At 37.4% G+C, this 24,078-nt stretch overlaps 1 protein-coding gene across 9 annotated transcripts in view; it reads right to left on the bottom strand.

Moving 5' to 3' along the window:
• Positions 1-13,212: 13,212 nt before the first annotated feature.
• The window catches only part of UBE3A (ubiquitin protein ligase E3A), a 107,035-nt gene continuing 96,169 nt past the window's right edge, over positions 13,213-24,078 (bottom strand). For 8 of the 9 annotated variants that reach the window (XM_043998797.1, XM_043998794.1, XM_043998789.1 and 5 more), the window contains 5 exons: positions 23,719-23,883; positions 21,174-21,329; positions 20,833-20,906; positions 15,684-15,827; positions 13,213-14,891 (listed from right to left, as the gene is read on the bottom strand). In XM_043998797.1, coding sequence (XP_043854732.1) covers positions 14,771-14,891; positions 15,684-15,827; positions 20,833-20,906; positions 21,174-21,329; positions 23,719-23,883 — 660 coding nt within the window. In that variant the 3' untranslated portion in view covers positions 13,213-14,770. Of the gene's footprint in view, positions 14,892-15,683; positions 15,828-20,832; positions 20,907-21,173; positions 21,330-21,369; positions 22,127-23,718; positions 23,884-24,078 lie in introns of those variants that run through there. The other variant, XM_043998796.1, reaches the window with a different exon arrangement.

Below are 24,078 nucleotides of genomic sequence, written 5' to 3'. Positions count from 1 at the left end.
AGGAAGAAGTTGGACACAACTGAACCACAAAGTTTTGTAGGAATTAATTTCTGAAATGGGCATATAGGGATACATTGTGAATTTGAGAAGCGGCACACATCCTTCTATCCACAGTATTCCCTTGAAAATAGAGTCTTTGTGGAGTTTCTGTGCCAAGGTCAAATCTATTAGGGAATCACAAAAATGTTTTCACTTGTAACTGTTAACAGCTTTAGCTCTGGATTTATTTTCAGAAGACGTTAGTTTTAACCCAGGCTCGGCCCACTTTTATAACCTTAGGCAAGTCACTTAATTTCTCTGGGCCTCCATTTCTTTATCTATAAAATAAAAGGTTTGCACCAAATGATTTTTTTTTTTTTGGTGAGGCAATGGGGGTTAAGTGACTTGCCCAGGGCCACACAGCTAATAAGTGTCAAGTGTCTGAGGCCGAATTTGAATTTGAATTTGAATCCAGGGCTAGTGCTCTATCTACTGTGCCAGCTAGCTGCCCCAATGCCAAATGATCTTTAATGGCCCTTGCAGACCTAGTTCTGATCATGATTATAGGAGTCTCCTTTAGTTGGACCCTATTCTTGATAACATACTAAAACCCAGAGGTTTGGAATTACTGTCTTTGGAAAACCTTCCATCCTAGATTTCCTTTTCTTCTGTAGAGACCAACTCTAGGATCTAGTGTCCTAGATTATGGATCAAGACCTTCTCTATGAAGGAACCATATTTTGGAATTGAACCATCTAGGTGAAGGGGAAATCCTCCAGGCTCAAACTCTTCTGCATTTATTAGACTAAGGATTTACCAGGTAGGCATCATGACCAGTTTTCTTTTTTTTCATCAAAAAAGTATTTTATTATTTTCCAGTTATGTGTAGAGATAGCTTTCGTGACCAGTTTTCTGAAAGACAATCTTCCCTTTATAATAAATAAATGTCTTCTTTGTAGCTTACAAGCCTTTGTTTTCTTTCTAATTTCTGAACTATATTTTCCAAAATATATCTCAGCATCCTCCCATAAGCTCATCTTTGTCCTGTAGTCATTTAATATTAAGGTATGTGGTTGTTTGTCCTTCATTCCTGAAGAGGATCATGATATCAGGTGATGCTATGATTTGCACTGAATTGGATTTAAGTGACAGAGGGCTGTGCAAGGTCACCAACCTCATTCTCTCCTCCAGAGCCATCTGGGTCCAGTAGTAAGATATAGATCAGGATGACTGAAGATGGGCCTGGATATTTAAGGCAATTATTAGGGTTAAGTGACTTGCCCAGGGTCACACAGCTAGTAAGTGTCTGAGGTGAGAATTGAATTCAGGTCTTCCCAATTTCAGGGTCAGCGCTCTATCTACTGTGCCATCTAGCTGTCCCTAAGGTAGGTAGTAACCTAGTTGGGACGATCTTATCAAATTCTTGGTAGGATTTTCCTCCCTCCTCATGCTCTACCATAGATTTCGGTGCAGAGATGCAATTTCCTTCATGGTGATCTCTTTTCTTAAGCTCATCATGAGCACTGTAGGATGAGGTGGCCAAATGTCCCATCAAATACTGTTTCTTATTGCCCTTTGAGTACATTTCTAAAGTAAAACTTACTTCCAATTAGCATCAGTTTTCTCATATCTTCTGATCTCAGTTACAGCTAGCATATCCCTATCAATGGTTGAATTCCTCTAGAAACATGGCCACTTAATGACTATTGCACTAAGATCTCATAGTACTAACAGTTAAATTAAAAGGCAATATGAAAACTCTAAGATGGTTAGCACTTTCTTCCCCCTTTCTTACCATTCTGCCATTGTTACTACAAGAATGAAAGGGTATTTCATAGGATTAGGATTCATTTTGTTTGGAAAGAGGGGCAGTTAGGTGGCACAGCGGATAGAGCACAGGCTCTGGAGTCAGGAGTACCTGAGTTCAAATCCGGCCTCAGACACTTAACACTTACTAGCTGTGTGACCCTGGGCAAGTCACTTAACCCTCATTGCCCCACAAAAACAAAATAAAATAAAACCAAACAAAAAAATGAAGGACAAAGAACAATTTTCCCCTAATCACCTCCATGTCTCAAAACTAACTTGCGTATTATAATATCCAGTCTTCATGTAGTGTTAAGTGACTTGCTCAGGGTCCCACATTCAGTGTCTGAAATTGGATTTGAACTCAGATCTTCCTGACTCCAGTCTTGGTGCTCTTTCCCCTGTACCACCTTCCTACCTGCATGATCTTGGACTTAACCATTCTAGGTCTGAGATCCCTTATTTGTAAAATGAAGATGGACCATATGATCTCAAAGGTTTTTTTAAGCTCTAAATCAAAGATCCTAAGGGATTGCATGTCCAAAAAAATCATACTCACATATTCTCCAATCTACTACCTGCCCTACAGAATAGCAAATAAAGTCCCTCAACAAATTGAGAAGAGAGTTGAGAGAATAAAGTAGACTTCCCTATTTCTTAGGCAAAGGACAGGACATAAACATATTTAAGGTGGATAAGGAGTAAAGCTCACTGTCCAATCTATAGTAAGTGTAGGAGGATTTGAACCTAAGCCTCTCTTGATGCCAATACCAGCAATCTGTTGGCTAAATTACGGGGCATTTCAAGTAGCGGGACTATTTTGCCCCTTCTTCTGGACTATGAAAGCAACCTGGGAATCATCTTAGCTCTTGCGGGCATATGATTGCAGGCAGAGACATGGTGCAGGGGATAGATCGCTGGGCCTAGAGTCAGGAAGACTCATCTTCCCGAGTTCAAATCTGGCCTCAGAAACTTACAAGCTGTATGACCCTGGGCAAGTCACTTCACCCTGTTTGCCTCAGTCTCCTCAACAATAAAATGAGCAGGAGAAGGAAATAACAAACTGCTCTGTTATTTTCATCAAGAAAACCCCAAAAGGGGTCATAAAGAGTCAGACAAAATAAACAAGGCCATTCGATTGAACTTGCAATTTATAAAAATTTGCAGGTCTTTTTTTCCTTAATTAATGGCTATTAAGCCTCTCCTTTCCCATCCCATACTATACAATTGAATGTTTTTTTTTTTTTAAGGAACTTAACTAACAATTTTCCTCTTCTCCACTGAATTTCATCTTACTCAGTTTGGTCCACTGTTCTAACCCTTCAGGATCTCTGGAGATTTTAATCTCCTTGCCTAGTCCAATGCCTTGTACACAGTAGGCACTAGATAAATGCTTGGAGGATTTATTAGTTTTTTTGTGGGTTTTTTTTTGGGGGGGCAGGGCCATGAGGGTTAAGTGACTTGCCCAGGGTCACATAGCTAGTAATGTTTCAAGTGTCTGAAGCCAAATTTGAACTCAGGTCCTCCTGGATCCAGGGCTGGTGCTTTATCCACTGCGCCACCTAGCTGCCCCCAGATTTATTAAAGATTAATCAGGGGAGACTGAACAACTTGATGGGGATGATAAAGTGATGAGAACTTTGATCCCACCTCCCTATTATGGGTATGAATGTGATCATTAATCCCTACTGAGTGTTGTTGGCATATAATTCGAAACGTCCAAAAGTCAGTTCATGATGTGAGAATTAATATCAGATTTGGGCTGGTTATATAAATGTGAGAATCATCTGCATAGAAATGCTCATTGAATCTGTGAGAGCTCATGACATTGTCAAGCAATATGAGAGAAGCAGAAGAGGACACAGGGCAGAATCTTGAGGTACAATCACTATTTGTGGACATGACCTGGATTAAGATCTGGCAAGGAGTAAATTACAGGAAGTGAATCAGGAGAGAGCCACATCATGATAACCTAGAGGCACGAATATTGAGTAAAAGAGAATGATCCACTGTGAAAAGAACAGGTAGGTGAAGAAGGATGAAAATTTTAAAAGCCTGTTCGATTTTCAGTTGAGACCACTGATAACTTTACAGAAAACTGTCTCAGTTGAATAATGAAATTGAAAGGCAGGTTGAAGAGGATTTAGAAGTGACTGAAAGGAAAAGAAATGGAGGCACTTTCTCAAGGAAATTCCTGAGGATAGTAGGAAAGATAAAGGATGCTAGCAGGGATGGGAGGATCAAGTGACCTTCCCCACCAAACCCCAAGGAGAGAGAAGCACTTTTGTAGGTACCAGGGAAGGAGCCATTAGATAGGGAGAGATTAAAGATTAGAGAGTATGGATGACAATGGGAGCAATCTGCTAAAGAAGTCAGGAGAAGGGGCAGATAGGTGGAGCAGTGGATAGAGCACTGGCCCTGGATTCAGGAGGATCTGAGTTCAAATCTGACCTCAGACACTTGACACTTACTAGCTGTGTGACCCTAGGCAAGTCACTTAACCCTCATTGCCCCACCAAAAACAACCAAAAAACAACCTTGTCAGGGGCAGCTAGGTGGCGCAGTGGATAGAGCCCTGGCCCTGGAGTCAGGAGGACCTGAGTTCAAATCCGACCTCAGACACTTGACACTAGCTGTGTGACCCTGGGCAAGTCACTTAATCCCAATTGCCTCATCCAAAAAAAAAAAAAAAGAAAAGAAGACATCAGGAGAGGATGGAATAAAGGCTGCACATGAAAGCCATGAGCAGTGGAGGTACTGTAGATCATGAAGAGGGAAAAACAGGGCTAAGGGGTCATAAGCATAGGGTGAAGATGGAATGATAAAAGATTATGATGCAAGACATTTTTGAGTTCATAAATGGAAGTTGGATAACTTGGCAGAAATCAAGGGGCTGACCATCTGAGTCTAGCTGAGGTGGGGAGGGACAGAGGTGGTCATGGGGTTGAGGAACAGGAAGTTAGGGTATTTGAGGTAGTGCAAATATGTATATTTAAATCTCTTATTATGAGGGCAGGAGTTCGGGTGGAGGTTATGAGCCAGAAAATGAGTTCATTAAGGAATGAGAATATAGTGAGGGTGGGTCAATAGATATCCTCAAAAGAGAGATTGCTGAATGATGATGGTAAAGGGAAAGTCTGGAAGTCAAAATAGGGGGCAAAGTATTCTGATTCCCCCATGATGGATGGGTATGAGTGAACATGAAGCCAGTACTAGAAAGAGTGGCAGGGGATTCATTGTTGTCAGGAAGGAGCTAGGTCTTAGGAAATGCCAGAAGGTGAAAGGGTGACAGGTGAAAGATCAAAGTTGACTAATTATGGAATAGGCATTATTGGGAGCACAGTGGAAGGAATGAGTAGATCTTGAGAGTGACATTAAGGGGAAATTAAATTGGGTTGAGGAGGATAGGAGTATGGGAGCTGCACAGGAAATCAACAGGATCTTGTCTTTAATGCCTGAAGACAGACTGGATTCCTTCCTTCATTCCCTAACTTCAATTCTTCCCCTCCCTATACTCAGACTCCAACATGTAGGTTGTTTTCTCAATGTTATGTTAATTTTTCTAGTATAACAACAAATGGTGTGATGGTAAATATTTAACAACCAGCTCTCCAGGAGGAGGGGAAAAAAATCTTAAGATTAAATCTGCATTATTAACATTTTTCTTTATCACTTTGTCTGGACAATCAACAAAAGAATGAATCAAGCCCTGATTTGTAGCATTTGCCCATTTCTGAAATGTAAATGCTCACACTGAAGATTTAATAACTGGATCTCCAGTATGAGCTGGCTCCAGGGCAATGAGGGTTAAGTGACTTGCCCAGGGTCACACAGCTAGTAAGTGTCAAGTGTCTGAGACTAAATTTGAACTCAGGTCCTCTTGAATCCAGGGCTGGTGCTCTATCCACTATGCCACCTAGCTGCCCCAAGCACACACTTTTTTTTACACTCTGAGATGCATCCTTATGATGTCTCCTATGCATCATCCTGAAGCATCACTTCAATTCTGGAATTCATACATTCAACATATCTTTCACCCCTGTATCTTATTTAAGGAGGGTACCTAGGCTGCACTCTTGACACCTACCACTCTCCCCATCCCCATTAGATTTCAGTTCCTTGAGGGCAGGGCTTTTCTTTCTACTAGAATTTGTATACTTCGTTGTACTCTTCTTTCTTTTACAATGAGGGTTAAGTGACTTGCCCAGGGTCACACAGCTAGTAAGTGTCAAGTGTCTGAGACCGAATTTGAACTCAGGTCCTCCTGATTCCAGGGCTGGTACTTTATCCACTGTGCCACCTAGCTGCCCCTGTACTATTTCTAATAGTGAAGTTTCTGACCAAAAAAAAGCGTGTGAGCGTGTGTGTGTGTGTGTGTGTGTGTGTGTGTGTTGGTGGTGGTATAGTCAGAACATATCCTCAATAAGAGGTATTAGTGTACTGTTTATTAAGACCGGGAAGTTTTATGATATATACATTTTAGGAATATTTCTGTAAAAATGTTTGTCCTTGGTATGTTTAATTTCAAATATTTGGAAGTCTCATGTAGAACAGCTCATTTGATGTTGGAATTTGGTAGAGGATTAATTTCTGAATTCTTCCTGAAAGTTTACTCCACTGCTCTCATTTCCCATTCACTAATGATGAAACGAATACATTTCAAAGGATGATTATATAGGAAAATTCTGATATAACATCAGACAGCAGAGTTGCCTTTTCAGCATATACCTGGAAGTAGCAGCATTCAAAAATGAATTCTCTCCAACTCATCTCATTGACTTTTGTGCTTTTTGGAGACAGTTTAGGGTGTAATATAAAGTGATATTTAGAAAATGTCAAGGAACATCAACAACCTATGGAGCGAGATTACATGTTATTCCAGTAGAAAAATAATATCAAGAGCCTAGCAACTGTCTTAAAATAATTATCAAAATATGATGCGACATGGGGAGTCCAATCAAGCATGAATCTCCTTTGTACCCAAACACCTCAAGTGATGGGGCATCCCATTCTTTCAGGCAATTCTAATTGTTAACACGTTTCTTACAGTAATCTAAAAACCACTTTTGTATAACATCAACCCAATTACCCAGTATCATAGACCAGGTTTTAATTGCTCTCTCAAGTCTTCAAATCCCTTCATTTCCCAGCCCCTGGTCTTCTCTAGGTTAAACAGCCCAACTTCAAACAACAGATTTGCACAGAATAATTTAGGATGTACTGTGGTCATCAAAATCATATATGCTAAAGATGCAAAGTAGCTCACAAAGAGGTTCTTCTTTGTTCACCTTTAGAAAAGATATTTGCTTATTATTGGATTTTTGTCATAGCTCTTGTGAATCCCTTCCCCCAATTTTGCCTGTTAAATACCATCTGATAATTTTAGGAACATCCCTAAAATAGGTGTTCTGGACATTCCAAAGTGAAGTCATTCCATATGTTGTAATTAACTTTCTTTCCTAAATTATGCCCAGGGCCTTAAAGATGCAAGGTGTGCACAATTTTACCTTATTCCACATTATTCATTGGCTCATAGACAGATTTAGAAGGGATCTTAAAAGTCTTCTAATCCAAACATCTCATGGGAATGATTTCCAGTGAGAAATTGGCCCAAATAGGTTGGGATTTGCCCAAAGTCACTCAGCTACTAAATAACAAAGCTGGAATTGGAATTCAGGTCTTCTGTCTCCAAACCTAGTACACTTCCCATTGTGCCAAGCTGCCTTCAACACTTTCTAGAGCAATCTTGAAAAACTAAGTCAGTTCTCGGAATTCAAGTTCACCATAATGTGGGTCTGAGAATTTGGTTGGGAGTTCCAAGAACAACTCAAGAGTTGTCCTGGCTTCTTTGTATGGCAGGATAGAACAGGATGATATGGGGCTATGCAAAGAGACTATAAGCCATTCAGGGAAGAAAATAGCATTACCTCACACAGGCATAGAAACAGAGTTCTGAATACAGGACAGTGGGGTCCAGAAGACTAGGAAATTTGCTCTTATAGAATTCATCCTTTATTTAGGGGCTTTGCCACTAGCAATGCATATGCCCCCACATTAAACTGTGTGATGAAGAAATAAATTCTAGTTATCTTAAACTGCCCTAGTTAGTGGTCATGAAAATCTTATGCATACACACACATATAGAGTTACAGTGCCTCAGATATTTACTAGCTGTGTGACCCTGGGTTAAGTTGTTTCATTCAAGTTTTTTTTGCTTCAGTTTCTTCACCTATAAAATAGAGAAAATAGCATCTATTTCCAGAGTTGGTGTGAGGATATTTATACAGTGCTATAAGTGCTATTATGTATATGTACAAACATCAGTTCATAATCCCATTCTAGCTTCCCCAAAGGAGGAAAATCCCATAGATGTACCCAATATAATAAAGTCCTTCACTAATTTCATCACTGAGAGTAAATGAGTTTCAGATATCACCTTGCACAATGGACGTCAAGCTGTTTTCAGTGATTTCCATGAAAATGCTGGGGTGAAGGGATAACTTGCACTAAAAGCAAACAAACCCATGTATAATTATGTACCTCATACTGAAATGTATTGATGATCTCATCAGTGTGGGTATTCTTTTATATGATGCAGACCACAATCTAGTCATGCCTGCCCAGCCTGTGTGGGTCTTATCCATGTCCTCCCACAAGGTGGCCACAGGGCGGAGAAGGGGAAGGATTTTGCTCAAAGCTGACAACCTTCTTTGCTTTCACTTGACATCAAAAGAGTAACAATGGACTATCCCATGAATCATTTCCCAATCTTACCATAAGACCAGCCCATCATCTTTTTCACTCAGACTTTTCTTAAATGACCCTGGTCCTCTTTAATAGATGTTTGAAATGTGTCATAGCCTATACAAGCCCACTATTGTCCTTTGGGTCATCCCTTTCGGGATTTTTGAAATCCTTCCTATAACATAAAAATCCATCCAAGACATGTCTTTAAGTGCTGGCAATGGAACCTGTAAGTAAATCAGTATGACGATGTCCCCAGAGTAGTAAACAGCATGAAGAGTCAACAACACATCATTGATTTTCTTAACACAACACATGCCCTTCTCCAAAGACTAAATAGGGGCTGCAGAGAAGCTCAAAAAGATTTATGCCTTATTGATTATAATTTCCCCCCATAAATTGTGTAATTTAAGATTCTAAATGTAGATTCTAATCTGTTCCCCCAGTTTTGGGGGAAACTGACTAAAATCACTGATAAAACGAGTTTAGGTTTTTAAGGGTTTATTGGAAAATAGAAAGAAAAAGATTGAGAACAGAATTCCAACAGCCTGGCATTCCTATCTTTCCTCAAATTTGCTGTGAAGTCCTCTGCCGCCACCACCACCAAGTCAGGAACCCAAAAGCACAAGAGCTCTCCGTGCAGGCTCCCTCTCCTCCTTCCTGTCTCCTCCCAGAAAATAGGAGGCTCCTCAAGTTGATTGGCTGGTAGCCTTGATAGACAGCACCCATGAGCAAACGTCATTTCTTGACGCCAAGGAAAAGCCACAATGCCTCTGAGGCATTCTCCTCATGGTGGAGCTTTCCCACGGCAAGTCTCCAGTAGGTGGCATCATTCCAATCATTACAAGTGTTTGGAAAATATACTTAATAAACATTAACATCTGAGGCAAATTGGATAATTTTTATTAGAATTATAGGGCCATTTCTTTTTGCTTAAAATGAGAATTTTCTCCCTAAGTTCTTCAATATAAAACAACTGGTTGGGCCTCATTGTGTTATCTTCTCTAGGTCTTTTAATTATGATTAATAACTGACTTGTTTCTAGTACTTTAGGTTATTATTGACTACCTTATTTGATCCTCCTTAACAAGGCTGGGAGATATCTAAAATGATTATCATCCCCATTTACAGATACAGAAATTAAAGTTCTAAGTACAGCTAGTAACAGAACTGGAATTCAAACCCAGGACCCCTTCAAACGTCAATTCCAGGGCTTCTACAACTAAACCATCATTCTTGCCTTTCCTCCAATCCAACCCTCATACCACTGCTAGACTAATGTTCTTATGCACAGATTTGATCATTTTTCTTTTTATTAAAAAAAAAAATCAGTGGTTTCCTATTGAACTGTGAATAATGTTTGCATTTCCCTAGCAGCATTCCTGGTCCCCCTCAACCCAGTGCACTACCACTTTCACATAATCTCCACTTGAGCTACATTGGCCAACTCTGGGACCCTTCATCACACACCATGCTTTCTAATCTCCAAAGCTTTTCTTGGGTTGTTCCCTAAGCCTAGAATCATCTTCCCCTCCTTTTGCCTATTAAATTCCTAGCTGCTCTTTAAATCTTGTCAGATGCCATCTCTTCTTGAAAGCCTCCCCAGGCTCCCCAGTTTGATAACAACCTTCCCCCAGAGCTCATCTTGTAACTTTCTGAAGCACTAATTAGATCATATTGTGTATTGCAGCTACTGAGCTTGGTGTCTTATTTCTCTACCAGACTTGGAGCTCTTAGATCTTTTTCTTTTCTTTTCTTTTCTTTTGGCTAGGCAATGAGGGTTAAGTGACTTGCCCAGGGTCACACAGCTAGTAAGTGTCAAGTGCCTGAGCCTGGACTTGAACTCAGGTCCTCCTGAATCCAGGGCCAGTGTTTTATCCACTGTGCCACCTAGCTGCCCCAGAGCTCTTGGATCTCCCCCAGGACAGTTCTATTTGCATAGTAGAGGCTTCATACGTGGTGTATTATGTATTAACAGTCCCTTATGTAAGTTGTATTTAGTTGGGATACAAGACAAACTTTATGTAAATTGATTACTTTTTTCCAGCCTTAAAATTTCTCTTTCAGTGGGTGGAGATAGTTGTATTCCTTATGGGATAATTTCTTATGACAAGCTAAGTGTGAATCTGATGATTTTTTAAGGTGCCTCTGATCTAGCTCTAACAAGGGCAAAAAGAAAATAGAGGTAACATACAACCAAATTAGAGTTTAAAACATATTGTATAATCTGCCATTTTATTCTGGCTTTGTTCCTATTTCAATTACCAAAATATCAACTTCTAGATAAAAAAAATCCCACATTTAAAAGACATGATCGCAAAGAAACATTGTCTTTGCATTCCATGCTCAGCCTTAGATCTTTAAATTTGTTAAATACTAGTAGAGTCTTTGTGAAAAAAATTTTATAGTGTGCAAAGATTATTGAGGTGCAGTACAATACAGCATAAACCTTTCTGGGTGTTTCAGTACCAGGTTATTTCATGCTGTACTTGTTTGTAACTGAGAGGTAATGAAATATAAGGATTGTTTCATATAAGGGAAGAATATAATGTATACCATATATAACCTATATCAGATTACTTGCTGTCTTGGGGAGGGGGGGGAGGAAGAAAAATTTGAAACAAGAAGTCTTATAAAACAAATGCTGAAAATGATCTCTACATGTAACTGGAAAATGATAAAATATTTATATGGTAAAAAAAATAAAATATGTTAATGACAAAAAAGAGAATATAATGTATACCTGTCAATCATAAAATAGCCCAATGCCAATATTATAGGGGAATGAAAAATTACTTATAAAATATAAAAATTTTCAAGCAGGTTGTAAAGGGAGAGGGAAAAGCATATTGTTGTATGTTAAGTTGCTATAGTTTACATGGAAGGCCTTAATAAGTTTATGTATTCTTACCTTCTTTGGAGCTAATGTGATCATAAGACAAATTATACTATTGAGTAAATAGCATAATAAAAATAAAACATTAACCTTTTTATTCAAAGTTGATTAATTCCAGTTACTTTTACTAAAGGGTGATAAAAATGTCATTATGGCAGTGTCTGAATATATGAAAAACCCCATTCCCATAGATATACAAGTCAAGCATTTTGCATTCTTTGTGCAGTTAGCAGCTCCCATATCAGTTCTAAATCTGTCTTTCTCAAAAAAAAACCCCCAAAACCCAAAAACCCAAAAAAGCAAAAAAACAAACCCACAGAATTGTAGAAGTGAAAAGAACCTCTAAACTTATTGTCCAACACCTCAATTTACAGAAAAGGAAACTTAATGAAGCCAAGAGAAGTTAAATGAATTGCTCAAGGAAAGACAGCTAATTAACAAAATTCCAGAAATTACAACCAAAGTTTAAAAGGCCTGAATATAGTCTTAGAAGAAGCAAACCACCTTTATAGAAAACAAAATAAAAATGGATAATTACATGGAGACAAGTCTTCTTTCCTCAGGTGACTGTATAATACTATGCCATTTTAAAAAACAGCAGTCATAAACATTGATGATCTAATCAGAAATTAGTAGTTTAAGCAAAAGGTAATTTTGTTACTACCAAGAGGGCAAAAATGATGTGATAACTCTTCAAAATGAGAAACCCTAAATTCTATTTGGATTTTTTTTTTAAAGTGAGTTAACTGGTGGTTTTATACAATTATAAAGTTCAGAAAATAGGGGCAGGTAAGTGGTGCAGTGGATCAAGCACTGGCCCTGGATTCAGGAGGACCTGATTTCAAATCAGGCCTCAGATGCTTGACACTAGCTGTGAGACTTTGGGCAAGTCATTTAACCCTCATTGCCCTGCCCCCCCCCCAATAAAGTTCAGAAAATAAAAAAGCTAAAATTGGACTTATCCCATTTAAAAAGACAATTCTTTCTGTTAGTGTTCCAAAAAAAGGTCAGTTCTGGGAAGTGAGGTTTTAATCAAAGTATTGTCTATCTGAGCTTCACTGATGCCACAACCTAGTTTTTCAGATTGAGTTACAAAAATTCTTTATGAGCAAAAGTAAATTTAAATGGGCTAAAATTCAGAGAAATATAGTCCCAATTAAATCCCTGGTTTCATCCAAGCTCTTGAGACACCAAACCAAGAGTTATTATACAGAGAGCAAATAACCGTCTTATATTTTATTCCACTCCTACCTGCCCAGTCTATCTTTTAGTACTAATTAGCAATGGAAAATTATAGGCATGTGGAAAGAAGTTGTAGCATACAAGAAAATAAACTCCTTAGAGAATAGCTAGTGTAGCAGTTTTTCTTTCTTACAGCCTTCCTCAATGTAGATTTTCTTTTAAATTCTTAAAGTTTTAAAACAGTACACCTAGTGCTTTAAATCTGCTAGAGCCATTATTCAAAGGCTTGTCAGAGAAACATCATTAAAATGGCAGGACTCCAGAAGTAAAGTGATAACAGAATTTAAGAAAATAACTGAATAGCTTCAAGCTGCTTCACTCATTTATTATATAAAATACCCAGTGGCATTTGGGGTCTCCCAAATTCTCACTTTTACTGTACACCCAGAATGCATGGGTGAGTCCTTTAGAAAAATGTATTATCTTGAGTGTTCATGGCCATGTAGTATATATACTGTAACAATATTCCAAAACATGTGAGCCCAAATTACACCCAATTTAACTTATCAAAGTAAGGAAATCACTTGTCTTATTTCTCCACTAGGTCATGGTGAAAAAGGTCACTGTTTTATTCGGCATTATAGTTACATAACAGTTCTATTTCTATTACTAGAAAGAATTTATTAAAATAATCCTGAAAGACATCTTCCCCCCTCCAATGATTTCAAGACTTGTCCTTTTCCTGCCAATTTCACACAAAGCATCAAGCTGATTTGATCTGTAGAAGTCAGTTAAAATAATTGTCAAGGCACAAGCTCAGCTCTGCACAACAGCTATAGCTTGTAGTAAAATGTCCCCTTCGTTAAAAATACACAATCCCTTTATTGTAAATTAACATTACAGACACAGAAGACTAGGAAAGGGGAAAACTACTTCTGAATTGTCATTTAAATCGAAAAACCTATTGTTTATTTTCTGTAATACATAAAGTCATTTTTAGCATTTACTTTTTAAAATTATATTGAATGGTTGGGGACATACAAGAGAAACAGGCCTTAAGATCAATGGTTTCATTCATTTCCAGGTTTGCTTATTGTTAGATTCAATAAAACAAGGAACAGTAGCCATCTTTTTTGATTATGTTGCAACACTGATCATGTGCCTTGATAAAGGAGCAACAGTTCATTAAACAGGATGATGACATCATGTAGGGAAGACTTTGGATTGTCAATTTTAAAATCAATGTAATAGGCAATTAATAAAACTTAATTTTAAGTGCACTTCCACATGCTTTGTCTAACAAATTTCCTATCTTTTTTGCAATACACTTGACTCACTACCATTTGGCTGAATATGCACTTTTCCCCAGTAAATGTTCAAAACAAAACAAAACAAAACAAATAAAAAAAGCCAAATCAAATCCCACAACCTAAAATCTCTACCCTTTCATATACTAACAAACAGGACTGGCTACTGAAACAGTATATTGCAAGAATGTGAAGACAACATACAGTGGCGTGAGTTTTGTTTTTTAATTTGTTGTGCTGTGACTAAAGTAAAGTTCTCAGGGCTGCAGTTCAAACATTCCAAGTTCTCCCTTCCATCTTTATTGATTCTCAAGATTTTGCACAGAAAACTCTTTGGGGGCCAGAACAGCAGTAATTGCATCACACTGTTTCCAGGACTTCAAGTTTTAAAAGCAAACTGTTCAAAAAAGTACAGTTCCTGATTTTGAGTAGATACAGGGACAAAAAAATAGCACATACTTGGAGGTTACATGGGCTACAAGTGATGGCAATATTTTCCTTGGGAAAGTATAGTTTGTTGGTATTTTTTCTTAAATACTCAAAAAGGCTCAACTTCAAGCAGTAATAAACACAAGCAAAAGTGATTTAACCCTTAAAATAAATATTCAGGAAAACCTCTCTGTACATACAAGTGAAAGAATATGTAACACTTTCACGTGAAAAGAAAAAAATAAAGAATTTGTTCATACAAGTAGCTGAAATCTGCTGTTCCAGCCCTAATGTCCCCAGTAAAGAAGGGAGGCACAAACACGGGTGACTACTGTAGCTCACTATCTTATGGCCTTTTTTGTACAGGGACATCATCACCACCAATTTTTATCCCTTTTGTTATATTTATTAATTAATTTTTTTTTTTTTACAGCATGCCAAATCCTTTGGCATATGTGATGGCCTTCAACAATCTTTCTTTAAGTTTTTCTTTGCTGGAGTATTCCGGAAGCAAAAGGACATTAAAGCAAGTGTGAGATGTAGGTAACCTAAATGAGAAGAAAAAGGAAAAAATGGAAAAGTATTAAGTCATGGGAAAATACAGTATAAACACGTTACAACCTGTGAAAGATGTATATTCCATCAAGTTGGTTTACCAATAATAATTCATATTAAATCAAAGCATAACAATGAATTTCTGCTTCTGGATTTAAATTATACACATGAGATCCTCTGGCTTAAAAATATGCAAGCTCCAAAGAGTTTTTTTCTGTTTAACTACCTGTAACTTATTCAATACTATACATAGTTTTAAAATCAATTTTAAATTAGATACTAATCTATATCTGGGAAGAAATGCTATTTAGGGCCACGAGTACACAACTGGGAGTATGGTAATTCCATTTCCCTATTAGAAACTCAAGATGTAATGGAAAATGGCCAAATTCCTGTTCTGTGTTTAACTATTTCTGAAAGAATTATTTATTACCTAACCAGGGACTTGAACAGACCCACACTGTAAATGGAAGAAAAAAAAAAGGTGAATGAACCACAATAATTTGCTGAGACAAAAAGTTAATATTTTATTGAGCTGAAAGGTGAACCAAAATTTCAATGAATAATAATAAAAATGAAGCTACACACTTATTATAAAACAATACAAACTGCAACTTCAAAATACTTTTTGAAAAATACCTAAACTGAACCAAAATCATAATTTCTTTAAACAAATCCTTGAATATCATTGTAGAATTGTTTTGGAGCATTATGTTTATACTTCGATAAGGTAAATTTTTGGAACATGATAAAAGGTACTGTATATTCATGAATTCCATAATTACCTTTCTGTGTCTGGGCCATTTTTGGCTATAATCATCTTTAATTTTCCTAGTCCTCCCACAGGTGCTCTGTCTGTACCTGTTGTAAACTGCAAGAAGAGTCTTTTCTGCTCATCTGTAAACGAATGGACGATTTCCCAGAACTCTCTAAAAAGGGGAGAAGATGTAATGGTAGATTCTATTTTAAAATTATGCCACTGGCTATAGGACTACATTTATGAGCTTAATAGTATATGTTTTCTATGAAAAAGCTATTGCATAAAAAACACTATCTCAAACATGATTTACCTGCCAAGAAATATAGCAGTCATGAGTCATGCTAGTTTAGAATTCATCTGTAAAATCCCATAGAAGGTAGTGAGAGGTCTCATAAAACAATTATCATACAACACATTTCTAGACAAAAGCAAAATTATTCTTTGGGTATTTAAGGATGAGGCAGGTAGGAGGATGGCAAACAGATGAAAAACTGAACAGATCTGTAAAAACTCTCATTAACAAACTTTTCTTTACTAATGAGTGTTATGTACCGCATTTATTTTTGAACACAACAATTTCGGGTTCTGTTGGAGGAAGCTGAAACAATATTAAAGAAAACAAAATTGGAATTATCAGTTGGACTAGACCAACTAGACACAGCAAAATCCAAAGCTGAGGGTGACAATTTTGAAGGCACCGATGAATCAATTCTGAATAGGGAAAAAAAGTGAACAAAATTTCAGACCATTCTGCTAGCAAATAAAAAGTGATAAAATATTAAAAACTACCCAAGGTAGAGTAATTTTCACAAAATTTTTATGACAATAACATTCACACACATTGAAAATACCTCCAAAGTAGGAACAGGAAAGAGGAAGACTTTCTTAAAGCATATTAAGAGAAAAGTATAGAGAATGCAAAATACTACTGTAGTTTTGTTTATTGACTGTTTTTTAAAACATTTGCATTGGAATAGCTGAATATACCCTTAAAGGCCTTTATACAACAAACTGCTTCATATGTCCATGTAAAATCATGAGATTCCTTGAAAGATATAACAGATACTTTTGTTCTATAACTCTCTGATTATGTGTATGATGAGAAACACAACAGAGTAAAATATATACTTGGCAAAGGAGGCAGCACACAATTAAATATATTCAATACAGAGTCTAAATAAAACAAGAAAGGTTTAATAGGTGATGTCCTCCAGATATTCCTATATGTACTTGACAATGTGCTGACTGTATTGACCCCCAGAATACTGAACAACTTTCTAAATGAGACTGATAATCACTCAAAAGAATTCAGCTTAGGTATTCAAAAGGAAAAAATGATGGATAATTAAGTCTATTCTTTTAACTGTGACATGTACTTGGATGAATAATCCACAGATGGATGCTCCATCAATATAACTTGAACGGTATAACATATAACTTGAACAGAAACTACATATGGAAAATGAACTGGATAAAGAATTGAACTGGAGGATAACACTGGATTGCCTTTGGGAAACTGCTGTACTTAGAAAGACCCAAACCTTCTCTTTGAAACAAAGGTCTTTCTTTTTAACATCAATATTCTTCTGGTGAGGTTGTATAGCTATGACCCATAAAGCACAAATATAAAGGGACTAAATAAAAAAAATATAAGATACACATACACACATATACATATGTATATTATATATGTGTATGAGAGGTCAGGAATTTTCATGTAGATGGTGATGTTTGAGCGAGTTCATTCCAGGCACTGAGGATGGCCAGTACAAAGGCAGAGAGATGGAGGGTCATGTGAAAGCACAAGAGAAGTCCAGACAGGTTGTTATAAAGAGTAGGGAGGGAGAGTGATGCATTCTGAGATGGGAAATATAGACAGGGGTGGAGGGGTGGAAAAAGAAGGGACAGGTGGTAAAAAACACTTAAAAAAAATAAACAGGAGTTTATGTTTTATTCTGGAAGCAACAAGGAGTCAACTTGAGTTTACTGAGTAGGAGTGACACGGAAAGATCTGTACATAAAATTACTTGGGCAGCAGAGTGTAAGGTAGACTACAGTGGTGAAACTTATGGTAGGGAGAACAATAAGGAAGTTATAATAATCCAGGTGAGAGATAAGGGCTTGAACTAAAGTCTATAGCTATGTGAAAAGAGAGAAGGGAAAATAAGCAAGAGAAATTGTGGAGGTGAAAACAGCAAGATTTGGCAAATGACTCAATATACTGGGTAAGGAAGAATGTGAATTTGAGAATAATGCCAAGGTTATGAGACTGGAGGATGATAGTGCCTTCAAGAGAAAGGGGGAATTTTGAAAGTGTGGGTGGGGAAGAAGATGAGATCAATTTTGTAGATCTGGTGTTTGAGATGTCTCTAAGACCCCCTCTTTAAAATATCTAATAGGCAACTCTTGATGTGAGACTGAAATTACAAAGAAAGACTGAGGTTATATAAATAGATCTGTAAGCTATCTGTATAGAGATGAAAGTTAAACACATAGGAGAAAATGAGGTGAAGTGGGGTGAAGAGAGAGGAAATGAGAGGAGACAAAGATGAGGCGGGAGGGAAGGAAAGAGAAGGGGGAGGGAAAAGGAAAAGGAGAAGGATGGAAGGAAAAGAGTGGGGAGAGGGGGGAAAGAGAGAACAGAATCTTGGAGATCATCCACATTTAGGGTCAGACATGATGAACCAGCAAAAGAGATAGATCGGTCAGACAAGGCTGGATACAAAGCAGCATAGCAGTGTCAGGAAAACACAAAGGAGTGATTATCAAAGAAGAGAGGGTGGTCAACAGTCTGAAATAAAGACATAGAATAGGGAGAAGGAAGACAGAGAAAAGATAATTAGATATGGTAATTAAGAGGTAACTTCAGAGAGATCAGTTTGAGTTGAGTGATGAAGCAAGAAGTCAGACTGCAAAGGGTTGAGGAGAGGAAGTGAAGGCAGTGAGTACAGACAGCTTTATCAAAGAGTTTGAGATTGGAAGGATGCTGGGATAGTTATCACATGATGAGACCAAAGGATGACTGATGAACTGCGCGTATATTCTATTGGTACCCATACAATATCAAGAGATACAGAAGAAGGTCCCATACCTTTATGGGAGAACATGGAAAAGAATCACACAGCCTGACAGAGCAGAGAGGCTGCTGATGCACATCAATGAGTTCATAAGTCTAAGTACCAATGTATCAACACAATCTGCAAACATAGCACACTGTAAAAATACTCTCGAAAAGGTTTTGTGCATAAAATTCCCTCAAAACAAAGGTATGAACATTCTAAATACAGTAGAATCCCTTTTATGATGTTGGTATTGGGTTGAAGAGAAACCTTAACATGTTTCAGACTTACGAAAATTGTATTACAGTTATATTTGGTGGGTATCATTTGGATAATATATTCGATTCCCTGTAATAAAAGGCCATAAATAAAAGGCCCTGTAATAAAAGTTATAAGAGGAATAACACAACATATCAGAGTAACTTTTCATTATCCATTCAAGTGGAAGTAAGCAGTGGCAGTAATTAAGTAATCTGACATTTCAGGGGTGAAAAATCTCTTTTAGTTGGCTTTGGGATATACGTGTGTGTGTGTATATACATCTGTCTGTTTATCTATATCTTCATAGAAGAGAGTCATGGAGATATGGATGTGTATATATGTGTTTGTTCGTCCATCTATCTGTCCATCCATCTCTCTATGCTTATCTTCTTCTTCTTCTTCTTTTTTTTTTGCGGGGCAATGGGGGTTAAGTGACTTGCCCAGGGTCACACAGCTAGTAAGTGTCAAGTGTCTGAGGCCGGATTTGAACTCAGGTACTCCTGAATCCAGGGCCCGTGCTTAATCCACTGCACCACCTAGCCACCCCCTATGCTTATCTTCTATGAAAATTCATACCATCTAAATACCAAATGATGGGCAGGAAGATGGAACAGAAAAAGCACTGGATTTAGAGTTTTAAAAAATGGGTTTGGATCCTGATTGCTCTTCACTGCCTGTGACCTAAGGTGAGTCACTTAACCTCTCTCCGTCTCAGTTTCTTGAGCTGTAAAATAAAGAGGTTGAACCACATTTCTATGGTCTCTCTAAGCAGGAGGTCATATTGAATGCTGGTTACAATGGAGAGTGTCCCACACCCTAACCCCAAAACAGGTTTCTCACCTGCTCCTATTATCTGAACAACTCCTAATGGGCAAAAAAATGGGAACCCTCAGAATCAACCTCGCTCCTTTATTATTTTATACACCTACTACAAAAAGCAACTAATTGGGAGTGAGATCCCTGTTTTGGCAACATCTGGTGGAAATAGGGCTCAGAGAGTGAATTCTATTGGACGAATAAAATCTTAAATGGATGATTTCTATCCTAGAGGAAGTACTTAAATGGTAGACGACTGAGTAGTGAAAACACTATTAACTCATTTATTTAGAAGAAAGTAGACTCTTCTGTTAATGAAGAACAAAACAAAAATAATCCACTTCCTTCAAACTTATGGAGTTTCTTAGAAACATGAGGACTTCATTAAGTTCCCAAATCTTTTCTGTTAAGAAGCTATTTTGTCCTTGAGATTCCTGTCGTAGGTGAAGAAGCAGAGATGCTGACTGGAAAATTTTCCTAGAGGAAGCAGGAATGGGGGTCACACTGAAAAGTGTGGATAACTTTAGGATATCTAGTCATGGTTTCATACCCATACTAACAATGCTCATTTAGCAGAGACAGGAAGTTAATGGTTTTTCCCCATTCCCTGAAATTTACATCTTATACCTACCATTTCTAATGCTACTGAGCAGAAGGGAGAGGGAAATGCCCTGAGGTCAAGGTCCTGTTTAGCCAAGCTGGAACTGACCATGGCCTTAAGTCAAGTTTTCCTCTCTTTACAGCATAGAAAAGAAGAATAGAACTAATGTAGAAGTTTTCTCCATTTTCAGCTGGCAGTGTCACTAAAAATATTAGAAAATGTATATTCCAAACATAGACTAAAATATTTGGCCTAAACATAATGTACTGGATCTATTTATGCAATAAATCAAAGCCCTGACTTTTAAAAAGAGTGACTCTAATTTTAAAGATTAGGTCATTTACTGTTAAAGAATACAAAAAGGGACCTAAACATGCAATGCCCTCCAGCCCCCAGTAAATGGATAAAATGGTGCCAGTTTAGACAGAGCATCTTACCTAATAATAAGAGAGTCCCTGGTATAGCCGCCATCATATTCTGTGGTTTCTTCTAATGCTTGGAAGTCTAGATTCTGAAAACAAAAGAGTATCTATTAACATCTTCTGGACTAGCTTCTTTGGAATGAATCAGTGAATAAATGAGTTTTACTTTTTTTTTTTGGTGAGGCAATTGGGGTTAAGTGACTTGCCCAGGGTCACACAGCTAGTAAGTGTCAAGTATCTGAGGGCGGATTTGAACTCAGGTCCTCCTGAATCCACGGCTGGTGCTTTATCCACTGCGCCACCTAGCTGCCCCGAGTTTTACTTTTTTAAAAAAACATATGTGCCTGCTTTCTTACCCGGCTTCCACAGATAAGCAATTCAATTTCCTCTGGTCTGAATAAGTACTTCAAGGGAGACTCATTGGTCACCATATGAAAACCTCTCCGAAAGGCCTTGAACTGCTTTTCTACTGATTTATTGAGAATATAATCAGCATAGAGACTGACAAATTCCTGAAGGAAGACATTAATCAAAGGAATTTATTATAGCAATGAAAACAAAAGGCAAAACATTTGGGTAGTATATTTTTTCCCAAAGAAAATCAGGTTGAAGAAAATTGTAAAAACTCAATATAATGTTCATAGATATGAAAAATCATATTTCATAATTTTTTCTTAATGTTTCTGGCATATCCTGTATGAAATGATGACAAATATGATAGACACCTCATTATCTCACAAATTCTACTTCATACAAATTCAACATACAGAAATTAAAACAATTTACAAATCAGAAAGCTAACTCAATCTAAAGCACATTAAGTCTTGGTTTTTACAAAATACTGAAGTCTCCTCAGCTGGGTATTTCTGTTAATGTGCTAAGTCGTTGTCTTCTCTTATCTTTTTATGTCTCTCCCTATCTTTTTGTAAATTAGAGTATTTGCTATAAAAAGTTAGTGGCTTCCACAAAATGGTATTCATGGGGTCTAAGCAAGCAGAGAATTACATGCTATTTTCCTGTAAAACACTTGGGAAGCTAGGTGATTTTTCCTTAGTCCTTTTCTGTTCACAGGATCATGTGTATCTAGAGGTGGAGAGGACCTCTTACGCCATCTAGTCCAACCCTCTCATTTCATACCTGAAGAAACATGCATAGGGAAATTAAGTGACTTGCCCAAGATCATATAGATAGTAAGTACCAGAGACAGGATCTGAACCCAGGTCTTCTGATTCCAGAGATAGTGCTCTTTCCATTGTACCCTACTGCCTTCTTGTTATTATTTCTTCTATAAGGCCCATAAGATACGGTACTAAAACATAAAATTAACTGTATAGATTAAATATCACATGACTTATTTCAGATGTTGCTACTTTGTTTAAAATTCTTTTCTTTCTGTGTTACTGAAGGAATGCTGGATTGTGATACAGAAAACTTTACATAAACATATTTACTCTATAAAGAGATGCACGAAGACAAAGTACACAGGTATCATTTTGTTGATGTGAACACACAGTGAACAAAGTTTTACAGCACCTCTCCTATCGAACCTTCTCTATACTCATTCTCAGCTGGATTATGTTATACAGTGTTGTATATTATACAATAGCATCCTTAATGGTCCCCGTGCCTCTAGTCTCACCATTCTAGTCCACCCTACACATTGCTGCCAAAATTATTTTACACACACGCTCTTGTTCTCTCCCTTCCTCCCTCCCCTGGACAATATCACTCCCATTACTCAATAACTTCCAGTGACTCCTTATTACCTCCAGGATAAAATATGTGTTGGTTTAGCTGGTAAATCCTTTCACCACCTGGCCTCTTCCCTACCCATCCTTGGTCTCCTTGTACATTATTCTGCCTTACTGCACCCTATAATTCTGACAAACTGACCTCTCTGTTCCTTTCACAAAATTCTGCACTGTATACCACCTAAAATAATCCTTTCCTAATCTCTCCAACTCTAATGACTTCCTTGTAATTAGCCTTGTAGTCTCCTTCCTTACTCCTTGGGATGAAGTATGTTTGATTCTTTGTATTTACATCTCCAGGGTCTGGCACAGTGGCCCACACATAGTAGGAACTTAATACTTGTTGACCAGATGATTTAGAACACCTATCAATTAAGTCAGCTGTGTGAAAACAAACAAACAAAATTACAAAAATCTTGATAATCACATTAGGCAGCACTGCCTGAGTTTGCAAATGTGTGACAAAAATATCTTGCATACAGCTTTTTTTTCCTTTTCAAAGAATGAAAACATGACCTAAGTCCTGGGTAAAATTGTAATGTTTTCAAAGTTTGTCTTCTGAGCACAGTCTCCTTTATGCCCTTCCAAATCCCTTTGGTGGTCATCAGTCTCTCAAATTTCTCTGGATCACTTTATGTTCACTCTTCACCTCTACCTGAATCATAAGTACAAACGCTGGTAGCTCTCCTGTCATAAGCTTTTATGAAAAGTTTAGCTATGTGGTGCTCCTAAGTATATTATCAAAGTTTCACCAATTGAATGAATAAATATCTCCTTGTAACTCCTACACACACACACACACACACACACACACACACACACACACACACACACACACACACACACACACACGAAATAGAGACATAAAATTCAGAAGTGTTTCTATAAAAATACAAATTGTAGCTCACCGTTTATAAAGAAACAAGACTATATGCTTATTATAAAATCCCTTTGAAAGATGGTATAAATTGCCCTGAATTACTCAAAGGATTAGAAAATGTGCACTCTAAAACTTAAATGAGATTGGTTACTTGATCATTTAGCTTTTAGATGTAGGTTTAGATACTGATCTGAAAATATCCCAAATACATGACAGACATTCTGTAATGTACAAAATAAAAAGCAATGAAGAACTCAAAGCATGAATTACCTTTCTGTTTTCATTTGTAATGGGAATCTTATCACCATTTTCCTTTAGATCATACATCATTGGATTACCAAAGAGATCTGTCTGAGATATCTGGAAAGTGATCATCATGTCATCTTCCACACTTCCCTCATACTCCAACAAATCTTTTAAACTCTGATAGAGAACCTAAAAATTCAAGAAGAAAAACAATACCCTGACAAGTGAGCCCATGTGAATTGTAGATAGTAATAAATAGTTAACTACTTCTCTTGAAAACAGGTCTGCCGTGTCATACTAGGCAGAGCTCAGTAAAATAGCCCACGTTTGGAATAGTGAGAGGGCTGCCACTACGTGATAGCAACACTTTCTTGTTTCCTTCTG

This window comes from Dromiciops gliroides, chromosome 3, assembly GCF_019393635.1.
Source record: "Dromiciops gliroides isolate mDroGli1 chromosome 3, mDroGli1.pri, whole genome shotgun sequence".
Classification (NCBI taxonomy): Eukaryota; Metazoa; Chordata; class Mammalia; order Microbiotheria; family Microbiotheriidae; genus Dromiciops; species Dromiciops gliroides.
Note: the sequence above shows the minus strand (reverse complement) of the source record. Positions and strands in the feature narration are given on the sequence as shown.